Source organism: Atractosteus spatula, chromosome 13, assembly GCF_055471065.1.
Source record: "Atractosteus spatula isolate fAtrSpa1 chromosome 13, fAtrSpa1.hap1, whole genome shotgun sequence".
Classification (NCBI taxonomy): Eukaryota; Metazoa; Chordata; class Actinopteri; order Semionotiformes; family Lepisosteidae; genus Atractosteus; species Atractosteus spatula.
Window position 1 is genome coordinate 32,160,184 of NC_142718.1, and position 14,044 is coordinate 32,174,227.

General features: G+C 37.5%; 1 protein-coding gene across 4 annotated transcripts in view; it reads right to left on the reverse strand.

Annotated features, from left to right (window-relative positions):
* Positions 1-11,710, reverse strand: part of LOC148822079 (formin-like protein 2) — a 75,464-nt gene extending 63,754 nt beyond the window's left edge. For 3 of the 4 annotated variants that reach the window (XM_088930058.1, XM_088930059.1, XM_088930061.1), the window contains exon 1: positions 11,117-11,340. In XM_088930058.1, coding sequence (XP_088786184.1) covers positions 11,117-11,233 — 117 coding nt within the window. In that variant the 5' untranslated portion in view covers positions 11,234-11,340. Of the gene's footprint in view, positions 1-11,116 lie in introns of all 4 variants that reach the window. The other variant, XM_088930060.1, reaches the window with a different exon arrangement.
* Between the last annotated feature and the right edge of the window lie 2,334 nt (positions 11,711-14,044).

The window sequence follows — 14,044 nt, forward strand, 5'->3', positions numbered from 1 at the left end:
GTTAAGAGAAGGAGGAAGGTGTGAACCAAGTTTCAGGATAATGCAGCTGCCCACCTGAACTGCTTCAACACATCTGAAATGCTGAAAATGTATTTCAGGTGTGTTGATTCCTCAGGAGCAGCACTGCAGTATTCACTCAGCTTGTGTATTGCATGATATTGCTTTACTAGATAGGTGTAACCGCAAAGCATCAGATTATCAGGTTCAAGCTCTTCATGCCTAATATGTAAACAAACCCGCTGTTCCTGGTAGATGTCATAGACGGAGTCATACATGACAATTTCAGTCTGCTGAATTTCACACTTTAAGGGTATAATAATAATAATAATAATAATAATAATAAACTTTATTTTATATAGCGCCTTTAAAGGTGGCTTCTCAAAGCGCTTTACAGGATGACAATAACAATAAATAAGAAGACTACAACAATAAATAAGAAGATTTCACAAGATAGGACACAATTATAATTACAACAATACAACAATAACAATAGAGGAGACCGTGGAAGGTGGTATTAAGAAGAGCAGAGGGGTGAAGAACGGAACCAGTTAAGTAAAGGCTTTTCTGAAGAAGAAGGTTTTGAGTCTGGATTTGAAGGAGTTTAGAGAAGGTGACTCTCTAATATCCTTGGGCAAAGAGTTCCAGAGCTTGGGGGCATAGCAGGAGAAGGCCCTGTCGCCCTTACAATGTAGAATAAGGTAGTAATATCAATGCCAAGAACTAGTGACCTTTAACCCTCATGCTTATTTCAGTGTGGCCTGTTCACTTATGAAATATGTCAGTTTTATTATCTTAATAACTGCATGGAATCATATTTGTCATTTCTATAATGCTATCTGTTGAGTGGAAGGGTGTTATGCAACATGTTGAAGAATTTTCAACAATCCATTACAAACATCGGTTAAAATTACTGAAACATTGTGTGGTACAAAAAGAAAATTATTAACTGTACTACAGTAATTGCTTCCTGCAATTTGACTCCAGGCCCAGAAAGCTATAATTAACGTGGCTATCTGCTTCAATGCATTTGTGCTTTCACTTTTGGTGGGCATTTAGCTGTACTATATATTATTTCTTTGTATCCTCTACCTCTTCTGTTAATAAAGAAATCTCCCATGCTGTAAAGCAAAGTTTACCTAGTCTGTCAGGGAAGGCCCTGCTGCCTGCTGTAGTATCTTGTCCTCAGTGCATCCGAGATGATCACCATTTCCAACACTGAGAATCGGAGCCACATGGTTACACAACTACATTCCGTCTCTTGAAGAGATTGTCCCCTGGCATTGATTGGGCAGCAGTTTCTACAGCCAAGGTAGCATTGATTTCAACTGCCCCACTAAACATGTCTGTGCTAAGGTTTTAACTTAATCAGTGTTGCACTTTAGGGCACATAAGGCCCCACAGAGAAGACAAATTTTAGCTTTTAACCATTGCATGAACACTTGTACTCATTTCATCAGAACAGGGTCTATAATGTTTTAATGTTGTAAAAAATTATTGACCTTACTTTAACACTGAAAAAAAGTGTTCCTCAAACAGTCTTTGACCAGCAGAAGGAGGTGTTTGTCTGAATAAATCTTCATCGCAAAACAGTATTTTTCAACATCACTGAAGCTCTAAAGGTCCTTTAATTAATGGAAGATATATTAAAACTAAGGAAATCATAATTAACATAGAAATACAATGCCATGTTTCATCTTGAAATCACTTTAGTCACTTTACAGTTATGGGTTTTCAGCTTCTAAAATTCAGCTTCTAAAAGTTTTTTCAGCTTGGGAAAATGAATTACTTTAAATACTTATTTTTTCATTATTTTTAGCTGATTAAAACTAAGTCCAAGACGTGAAAAACACGGAAAGAATAATGACAAAACATTTTAAAACCAATGTATACAAATTAGTAAGTGAATAAATGCACTGCAGTTTGCCAAAAGCATAAAAAAGTCTGCGGGAAATTCTCAAAGCAGAATTACCGTTATTACAACAGAAAATTACTCAGAGAAAGAACCCTCACTATCCATTCACAAATCAACAATCTGCTATTTTGAAGTCAAAGGGCCACTGACAACAGTACACACACTACATGGAGTTTAAATTGACCACAGTACAACATCAGTACAAACGGTATGGATTTGTTTTATATTCTAATGCTCAACCTGGTTTTACATTACCTCTCTTAGACTGCAATAAATCAATGAGATACTAAACCTCTCCACAGTTGAAATGCACAAAATATCCATTGTATATCCGGTAAAATTGTGGGTCACAGTTCGCATTTTTGTACCACGCACAAGTAAACAGAGCTTAGTGATTGGAGTAAATAGCAACACACCAAGATCCATCTGATCTGCCAAAAATTTTCAATTAAGACATCTTAGGAAATCTAAAATAAACTTCACTACCACTTGCGAAACTACAGTATTCTTGAAGTTATATTTAGCTAGATTCTTGAATTCCCTTAGAAACACTGAAACAGAATAAGTAAACAATAGAAAACAATATATGTATACTACAATTCACAAGTCACAGATCAACATGAATACCAAAAGCAAGTAAAATCTAGCTCAAGAAAGTCATACAATTTAAAATAAGAATAATCACAGGCTTTAAGGGAACAAGTATTACTGGAGGACTAACTTTTGTTGTATTTGTACAGGCAGTAGTACTAAAGACGCCAGGTGAACATTACTGTACGCTTGTGAATCCTGGACAGCTTTGCAGTGAAACCCCACATTATCACAACCAGTTCAGTGGTACAGAGAAATAAGAGCAAATGAAATGACAGATCCTGACCAAAAAAGCAATAGGACAACTTTAAAATTCTTCAATGTTAATTTTTTTACCTTTGCAGGTTTTCTATATGTTTCAAGACGATGACAAGGCCTGCCCTTTTTAAACCCTTCTGTTGGTGGAGGGCAGACAACAACATACTCCAAATATCCTATTCAGAGAGCTCTCCAGTACTCTAGCAAAGGGCAAGTTTAACTCTCTGTACAACAGCTGGTAAACAGGAAAGGTAAAACCACTGTGTTTATGTTGTCACCTAATATTTTTATCTTCAAATTTTGAGTGTACAGATACTTTTATTTTTCTTAAGCCAGAGTTAGACCTGCCACAGCCTGCGTAGGAGAAGGCAGGACCATGGAATCCTTCCTCAGGAACAGGCAATTTTGAGCCATCTACTATTTTACACACTGCTCATATCAAGGGGAAGTCCAGCTCTGCTGTCAGTGATAACAATACAAGCTTATGGGCTTCTAGGGTCACTGGTCCTGCATGAACAAAGAACAACCTCAGTTTGGTCTGGGAATCATAGTCGCAGTTGGCTAATGACATTGTGCAGCTTTGGGCCAGCCATAGATTCCAGACTGTAATGGTACAGGACTGTGCTTCCAGCTAGCACTTTTACTGGCTTAGCTACCCAGGAGGCGATACTGACAACAAATCTGAGTAATGACTCCCACTGGAAAAGGAATATTTTAATCCTCTTCCACCGGTTTGAGAACTTCAGTGAACTTGCATCCTCGAAGTACATAAAGACATCTAAACCTTCTACTTAAAGCTTTCTTACATGCGTTGGCTGGGCATTGTAAACATCATGAATTTAAAGCACAGTGAAGTCTGACACACTGTATGTTGTTTTAAGAAGGCAGTTTGTGTTCCGTTTTCATCTGTTAGGGCTTTTTTATATAATAAACATGTATACAACTTGCAGGTTTCTGCCTTCATGGCTGCCTTCATTACAAATTTCAGATGTATTAGATTAACGATTTTCACTCCAGGGGCCGATGGCAGTGACAATGCTGATTATTTCTATTCCAAACCCTTCAACTCTTTTTTTTTCTGTAGTCAGAGCCAGCAGTCATGTCACAGCACTATGGCAACCAGACCTGAGCATACAGACATGCTCGTGTTTAAAAGGGACTATTTAATACAAATAGTAACTTGCCATTTTTAAGATTTTCCAATTAGAAGTCCTATACATCAATCTTTGATGGAACACAGGACCCAAACAGGGATTTTCACATTGAGAACAGCAAATGATTTGGCATGTTTTATAAACTGATTATAAACACCAACAGAATATTCAATAAGCAAATGGTTTTTAAACAACCGGACTAGGTAAAGATTCTTGACACTTCTTTCAGCAAAAGTATGAAGAAAAGAAAAGCATATCAGAAGTAAAGAATTTCAAGACTGATCTGGCAAACTAAAATAACATTTAAAATCAAAAGCAACTTGCCATTAATAAGTACAGGTATGACGAAAGTACATTAATAAATACAGTCCAATCTATAAACAACATCAAGAGTTTACATTGAGAATAATCAATCACTATACCCACAAATGTGACTTTATTTCAATGTTATTAGTTTACAATAATAAAGACAATATCTTAACCTTTGAATAATATGTTTCAAACTATTTTAGTTATATTTTCTGACTGTTTTATGAGAAAGGCTTACTGTTGTCTACCAAAAAAAAAACCTACTATCTGAATTAACAGTAGACACAGAAACAAAGAACAATAAAAAGGAACCAGTTCTTACATAGTACCGAGAAAGCCGGAGTAGTATCAATCTAAAATACCAACATGTTTTATTTATCACTGTCTGTTCTTACATTTAATATAGAAAAGGTTGCAACCATAAACAGATATTCCGGTTTCATGGTCAAATATAAAATTCTTTTTTTTTATCTTGTCCGACTGCTTAAATCATTATAATTATGTCTGGTATTAAATCCACTTCCGATCTCTGGATTCTAAGTCCCTGGAGTAGACATAATAGTGGAGAAGTAAGACTGACAGTAGACTGCAGTAAAAGGGTAGCGTTTTGCACTGAAACATAAAAATCTGTGGTAACAAAGCCCTGACCTTTTTCCATCAGTCAATTCCAAAACATATTAGTTATGTTATAAATTTACCACTCTGATTGTTTACCAACTGCATCTGATTTTGTTTTGCGAAACAATGGCTCTTTGATTACAATTAAAGGCAATCAAGCCCGCTTCTGACTTCCAGCATAATGGAAATTGATATAACAACTCCAATACCCAGTGCAGGGGGGGATCAACCAAGGAATTTAAAGTTCTAAGAAATAGTGGCGCACCAAAAAACATCCATTGAGATAAAAACAAAATTTCTCAACCACCTTTTATAAGGGAACTTATAATAATTAAAATAATTCCAAAATATTCAAAAAGAAAACAGCCAATCAAAGCATTTATTTTTTATATATATATAATATATTTCAATGTACTGTACTCGTTGCTTGCCAGGATAGGCTCTGACTCCCCCATGACCTTGTACTGGAAGAAGCCGTCAGAAAATGGATAAATGGATATTTCTATGTTATTCTCAGAATTGAGCACTTTTCCTGCCAGCATTATTGGGATCACGGCTGCAGTGTGCAACTCCTCTTCCACACTGAATCCAGGCTCACTTCAGGATCACATCCACTGAGATGTTTGGGCACATTTCATTTTCACTACAATCATGACGCTCGCAGAAATAAGTCCAGAGTGTTCTTCTATCACCCAGTTTTTAAAACAAACATTGCTGCTAAAAGTCAAACACAGCTCTATGCATATTAATAAATGTTACAATGTTCCAATAGATGTTCCTATGCAGTACAATAACTTGTGACTGCAAAAAAAAAATGTAATTTAACAAGATGCAACCACTGTAGTAAGACCTGCAGTGCTTCAATCCATACCAACATGGATTCACACTGCAGCACACTGTAGTAAGTTCCTCAAAAGCCTGAAGGGGAAAAAACAGATTTCAGATTTATGTTCACACATGTGTCTCAAGCTTAATAAGAAAAAAAAGTATAATATAATCCTTATTTAGATTCATTTAAAATTCATAAAACACCCAAAACCTTCTTAATTGTTCAATTTGGATGAGCAGATTAATCTGTTTCTATTCTGACTGAATGTTTAACTGCCCAAAAACAACTACAGATCTTCTTCAAATATAATATTTGAAGAACTAAAATAGTTTCAAAAAAGCAAACAAAAGTAGCACAGTTAAACAAATACAGTTCTGCTCAATAAGCTATCCAAGGTGAGAAGTATGCAAAAATCATCAAATGAAACAATACAAAGAAACAAAGGGCTGAAAAAGAAAAAACAACAAGTACAAATTAGCAACTAATTTGCGATAATGTGAAATTCGATTAATCATAAACTATGCTTACTAAAGCTAAACTAAAGTGATGCAAACAAATCTATAAAAAAACAGGCATCCCTCGCAATATGCATCTATATTTCCCTTCCTAAAATGTCTCTAGCCTGAGAGGCTGAAGCAACTGGACCTTTTTATTATTGATCAAAGAAAACTACAAGGATATATGATTCAAAATCCTCAAAGGCATGGACAACGTCAACCCAGTTGATTGCTCCAGAATGAGCTGTGGGTGAAAAGCAAACCTGAGGACACAAGTAGAAACTATGCGTACTGTAAGGGCATTTAAAACCAAGAGCCAGAGGTACTTCTTTACCCAAAGAGTTGTGGGAGTACGGAACAAGGCAACAAGCTACTCAGTAATTTTGCTGATCTTGGATCACTTAACTACCAAGTACTAAATGGGCCAGATGGGCTAAATGACTTCCTCTCGTTTGTAACTTTTTCTTACACGATTTTGACAAGTACTCCTGGACTTGATTTACCTTAGTCCGATTTGCTCCTATGCACCAGAAATGCCATATTGGCATGTTATTATCTCTTAAAACAGACACTAGTCAGACACTGCATTTGCAGTCACATATAACAAAGTTCCCTTATGAGACATTAGGTTGTCTAGAAGAAAATCCTCCCAGACAGTCGCTCTTGGTTGTAATTTGTACCAAAGAACACAACATCTAAATGGAGGAAAACAAAACTCAAGAATGCTCAGTTTTACCAAATTCATTTTTTTTTCTCCAAAAGCCACACATATTTGGTGAAGGAGATGATAAAAGAATGCTTTACTGGATCTATACGCATGAGCTCCTACAAAAGCAGGAACAAAAAAGCCTTTACAAATGTTGCCTTGTGAAACAGAACTCTAAAACAAACTGTACAGAAAACAATGTACTACAGTGGAGTATTAGTCATTAACCTAAAGGAAAAAAAAACAGTGTTCTGGTTATCAACCAGTTGGGAAGTAAGAAGGGATGTGAGCAGCAGTGTTTACAGAGATATTCTGTTAAGACATAAGGTCATTTTTGTTTTGTTTTTCTCCTCTCATTTCCCCCCGGTTTTGGTTAGACTCCAACATCAGAAAGTATCATCTGAAATGCAAATATATTCAAGGGCACTTTAAATAATGTCTATGCAGTACAGAAAAGAAGAATAAATCACTGCAGAACACTGAGAAAATAGGTACAATAAGTCTATAGCAACAATTAAAAACACAACCAGCAATATCTGTAAAATACTTACCACCAGCAGTTATACAAGAACCGTTTTAAGAACGGATACCATAAAGGCTCAGTGCATAATGCTGTAGTGTACACAAACAGTCCTAATTAGTTCCTCATAGCGCAGTTACAGGTCAGGTCACTTATGTTTTGCAACCACACACTTACTACAGCAATTAATGACAAGTCTGCCACAAGGCATCACTGACAGGCACAGCAGCTGAAGTAGTAGTAAATAGCATTAAGTGCTACAATTAAACACTCAGAGGCCTAATGCCAATTGAGCACATCAAGCCAAAATGACATCTATCATTCTGGCATAAGAAATGAGTTTCTTGATGTGCCATGATTTGTGCTTAGCACACAGTATAATCTCCTTTAACTGCCAATGTACAAACATTACACCTCAGCATCCTAAATAGCAGCTTTTTGCCAAAAACAAAATAGCCATGCTCCCTGGCCTTCATTAGTTTGTTAATCATAATCCGTTTCTGAAGCAATACAGTACAGTAATTATGACAACTAAATTAATCCAAGATAGTATTATGAAGTCTCCCACAAAAAATGCAAGAAAAACACTGGAAAACAAAGAAGAGAAGCCCAGCCAGAGAAACCAGAACTGATCCGTTTCACTTCAATGTTTAGCCAAGAGATTTGACTTCATGGAACTGTCTTAAGAACATACATAAAAAAAAATACACGTAAAGACTTTCTAAATCTTAACAGGTGTATTTCACCAAAAATGGAAACACCCTTTCTAACCAAGCTACTCCAGAAATATACAATTCACATAAACATGCTCCTACAGGTATCCCATATATATAAACTAAAGTTAGAATCCCCACAGACAGCTGGGGATGGTGAACACTTTGAGGTTTGGTCCCTCAGAAGCACAGACGTGAAGATTTCCACTTTCAAGTCCAATTATCCCTCTGCCAAGAACAGGCAAACATAAAGACACTTCCTCACAAGAATACACATGTTAATAAATGGGGAAAACGTAATGCAAAAAAATGACTTAAGAATTAAATCAAAGATTCAGATGGATGTACAGTAATTTTTGTAATTGCCATTTTTCTTTTCCTTCTTTTCAGGATCCCAGGGGCTTTAACTCTGCAGTTCTATGATATTTATTTATATCTATGGTAGTCCTCTTACAGTATAGTTGGGCATTATTTACAATAAGCCCTTTCCTTTAGAGTTAAACACTGCGTTCAGTAGGGCACTGGGTCTGACTACAACAGTCTGACCCACTTTACGTGACCTTATATAATAAATTCTTTAATGCTTCCAACAGTCAGTAAAGCCAAAGGGGTTTACAGTTTGGATTCACAAGTCTACAACAGCCACGTCTACTCAGGTGTACGTTTATCACTGTCAGCTCTTACTTTCCTTGATTTATTTTAAGTAGACTGCAGTCAGGTGTGTATTGGCGGTAAGCCAATCTCTAACTACAATCACACGAACACTTCAGCTGAGATGACAGCTTCTTGCTCTGCTGTTAAAACCTTCATGTTCATTTTAAATTTGATCAACTCTCTTTATCTGCAACTCCCTTTGGGATCTTTATCATCGTTAAAAAAAGTGTTAAAATACAAATGGACGATCATTTCTTTCACATTTCAGTTTAATGGATTAAACTCCATTTCTTTATACAAAATTAACACAAAATCTAGTTCATAAGGCAGCATGGCAAAACACATATTTTGGCATTACACCCTCTGCAGTGCACACAATTACATCCTTGCAGCCAATTCAGAGGAAATCAAAGGCAAGCAACACACATGCTGTGACAGATTCAGTTCAAGCTTTCTTCAGTAAATTAGGATCATATTCTGACAGATTCCCTCTTAAGTGTAGCGTTTCTAACCAAACGAAATAGCATTGTTTTTTTTTAAAGTTTGTTAAATAGCATTTTAAGATTTTCAGAGGCAAAAAAAGTTTGACCACCCAAAACACCCATCTCCAGATCCTAGTGCCAGCTGATTTTACAAACTGTAAACAACTACAAATGGAATTCACTCTGGCATTCTGGAGGCTGTGCATCTGACCTAGGCATTAAAATTCAACAAACAGGCCAGCACCATTGACATTGCTACACAAATTAGACCCCACTTCTTTCATCTCCACCGAGGAAAACAAACTATGTGGGCATGGCGTAGGTAACAACTAAGTTTTACCCTTGCTGTCTACTTAATGTGTGCTTAGTTTAACTTGTGATCTGCAGGTAGTACCGTTTGCAAACTTAACTTTCTTCTTAGTGGTCAATTTCTATTCTAGATGAATCAATCATATGCTGAAATGTTCCAAATGACCAAAACTAAAACAATCCTGAAAAGTATTCGAACAGATCTGAATTGAGAGCGTCGTGTATCCAGAATTAAACAAAAACAAATGAGGCAGGCAGCTGTGCAGGTGCCACTTTGAATAAACACAGGTGGCCCCGGACCGGTCTGCAAGGAGCAGTGTGCGTGTGTAAACATCCTGGATTGACACAAGGCGTCTAATGAACCCCCACCACTATCCTACAAGAGAAGGACATTGCAAAGGACCTTCTTAAAGAATCCAATACATGTGGGTCGTTAAAAGCGCCGAAACCTCACCATATCACAAAAAGAAAAAATACCTTTTAGATTTAGCTACGTATTCCAACAAGAGTGATCTGTTCATTTATTAATTTCCCTTCTTTCACCCCACTCAGTGTTTCGGGGCATTATGAATGTCGAGTTAGGCTTCAATACAGATGCGAGAAGTTATTTACTACTAAATATCTCCTTAACAGATCGCTCGTCTTATATATATATAATCTCAAAATCCTAAATATCTTGAAATTAACCACTATTCAAGCTTTGCAACATTAGGCTTCACAGATAAAGTAATTCACATAATGGAAAATGAAGACGAGCGTAAAAATGTCGCTGATAATGTCATTGTGGGTTTAAAATGACCAGGCTCCACATTTACATTTTACAAATCACAGCAGAGCATTTACCACACCCCTCAAACAAGACTGGCGAGAGACGCTTATTTCACAAAACGTGTTTTCCTTTTTTTAATCTTTTTTTTGTGTGTGCTTTGTTTAGAAGAGCTTGGTCTGATACCTTTGTGCACACTTCGGTAGGCCCAGATAATGAATGTTTATTTCCCAAAATAAACGACAACAAAAAAAAATACGACTCTGTCATGTCATTTGATCGAATTTCATTTTTCAAACTGTTTAAAATCGTCGTGCTCTTTTTATCCATCTGACAACCGATGCCATACCCCCCTAAGGCGAGAAAGAAGATATTGACTTCTCCCAACTCCTATACAATACGCTTTTTCATTTGCAAATGAGCTCCAGTCCATGTGGTTGTCCGCTTGCGAGTGGCTAGCTAGTCAAATCCCGACATCTGTAGTCCGATTTGATTCATGCGGACGAATTAATCAAGAAATCAAGCATCAAGTAAAGTTGTGCCGATTGTCCTCGTTGAGAAGATTAGGCACTTATGGATGTGGCTTTTACACATTGCATACCCCTACCCTTTTACGGCGAATACATTTCAGATCTCGATTGCAACCATCAATACATCAGTAAGACCTCCATTAGGTCCTTATCACGAAACGAACAAATGTCAGGGACCTGCCACTCTCCACCGTCAACGTATCATCATCACATAATAGAAGGAACATTAAATATAAGCATGGGATCCGAAGAATGTTGTTTCACCTACCAAAACGACTGCAAATCTCTCCTCCAGTTCACCTGGTTCAGGCATGGGTAGTTTCAGGGGCATGCTATGAGCCCTGAAATCAGTTTGCTGAGAATCCATACTCCCTGCGTTTCCCATGATGTTTTCTGTCCGTTTTAACTGCAAATTTCCACGGTTTAGTCTTGAAATTTCAAAATCACGAGCGAGTCAACCTCGACACAATAAAGGTATCCGTTTTTCGGGGGGGAATGCCACCACCTCCCTGTTTTATTCCAGTCTGGTCACTTTCCAGCACAAGGCGAAGACAGGAAAACTCGACGTATCCGAAAGACCAACGTCTCCCCCTAGCATTATACACACAATTCGGGGCTTTGGGTTTTCTCTCCCTCTTCATTCATTTTCCTTCTAATGGAGCAACAATAACGCGGATTTATACAAAGCAAATAAAAAAAAGGTGCCTCCTATCCGTATCTTGCACAATTTCTGCACCACTCCCAGCTGGTTGTAATGGTGATAATGTGCATGATTCAGGCTTAGCGGTCCTCTACTATGTGTAATCCTTCCGATGCTGACAACACACACAACACAACACACTTCACAGACACATCCCCACACAATGAGCCCTTTCAGCCTGGCCCCCTGCTAGGGCGTGACTACGCCGTGGTGACGAATTGGAGAGTGAGGCTGTTTTGTTCCTGTTGCATTCTGGGATTTGGAGTTCAGGTGTTCCGTTGCGGTTAGTCAGCTGTAGTCGAGCGGACAGGTACAGTATAACATAGTACCGCGTGTTCGGTTCACCACTTCAGGATAATCTAATGACTGTAATATGAGGAAGAATTAAGTAAGAAAGACTATTAATAGCGGAGTCTTTTTACTAGTTTGAATCTGCAGGATGAAATACAGGTTTGGCAGGTAATTGTAAACCATCTGATAATTTCATAGGGTCCTATAGCTATTGGGGAAAAATCCTTGAGTTTCAGATTAAATCTTTAACCCACCCACAAATTAACAAATTCCAAACAGACTACATTCTGTCTGCCAGGGGTTTTATGTATCTACCAATGCAAAGTGACCATTGGTGAGTATGTCCAAGATGTAATGTATTGGTCTATATCTTCGTCTATATTTTCCATGAAAAGGAAAAAAAACACCCAATTTTGTAATTGTCTGATAGTACTCCAGACATTGTGTCAAAGGTGTGGTTCTGAGTCTTCCTCTCTTCTACTGGCGAACTACAGTAAGATATGGAGAATTGAAAGAGCTGATCTTTAAAAGCAGGACATTGACATGCACTGTAAATGCTACTATGGAGACACAAGAAGCGAAGAGCAGGAAAACAGGTTTAAAAAAATAACAGAGAGATGCCTAAAGATAAAATAGCATTACACAAATTTCCAAGAACTTTTATTTTACATTTAATGAAGTTGCTAATTTAAAAGTATTCTGCATAACAACATAAGAGAGGCTACATAAGGAAGTCATTTGGCCCATCTAGCCAGTTTTGTAGTTAGTAGTTGATTGATCCAAGGATCTCTTCCAGGTGCTTCTGTTTCCAGCCATTGTGGTTGGTCAGCAGTAGTCGAGCGCACAGGTACAGTATAACATAGTACCGCGTGTAGCACATATAACATGAACAGACATGGTGAATTTCCTAGTATCAACTTGAAAGTGCATTTGAATTCATGAATAAATTAAACACAAGCTCCTTATAGTTAAAACCTGACATTATTCACCCAACAAGTGAGATTTTTTTTTCTCTATCTGTTGGAACTATTTATTGGCACAATAGTATTTATAAGAAACTATTGTGATTCCCTACTAAGGGTCTATGGTGGTAATCAGTAGTAAATGTATTCAGGTCTGTCAAAAGACTCCCCTTTTCTCATTATATTTCTCATTTCTCACAACTTCTATTATATTCAATTCGATATTCAATTATGTGATGGAAAAAAATACTTTTTATGGTAATTAAGCATAAGGTGTCCCCGTCCATCAGATCATCTCCCGTCGGGGTACCATGAAAAGGACTAAGGGGTGTGTGCAACATCATAATTATGAGTTTTGAAGCTTAATATCTAATATGAATTGCACATAGATTAAATAATTTGGTTCAAATGTGAGATTCCAACACCAAAATGTAATGGTTGATCGGGTGGTTTAAAGTTAGATACAATGTGAAAAAAAGTGAATGAGACTCATGCTCTTTAATTAACCTCCAAGCAGATACTGCACAGAGCTTGTATTATAAACACTGTGGTACAGTACTTTGCAAATACAGAGATTTAGATGAAATCACTGGAAATCTCTGGATGACCAACACTCCTTTCTCCTCCAGGGACTAAGACTCTGGACAGGGTGTGTACCACAGAGAGCAGCTCCAGACAAGACATTTGTATAGCTCAGTGAACACAGCGGAGGATCCATGAGAATAGTGCGTGCAAAGCATTTTAGGCAGGAGAGTCTGATTAGGGCCTAGATACAGTTCAGTATAAGAGTGTGGTTGGCCATTTGGCATAGCAGAGCTTGAGATGAGGGGAAAGAGCTGGGTGTGATGAAGGCACAATAAACTAATTTTGGATTCACGTCTCTCTATATTTTTTCAAAACAAAATCACATAATTGCTTTCTTACTTTGATGAGCCTCCTGCCTGTAGCTCAGGGGTGTTCAACTCCAGTGCTGCTGTGCAGCAGGTTTTATAGATCTTTTTAAATCTCAAGCTTCCTAGGAAAACAAAAAGGTTTCAACTTGTTCAGCTTGTGCAATTAAGCAAATCATTCAGTTCAATGAAGTGAGTAAAGGATCATATGGAAAGACATCTTCAGGACCTCCATAACTGGAGTCGTTCACACTTACTGTACAGTAGGTGCTCCCTGCTAGTTTGGCATCCCCCAGACCGGTCAAATTGAGTCATGTCCCCATCCAATTACAGTATAGCCTCAATGCAGAAAA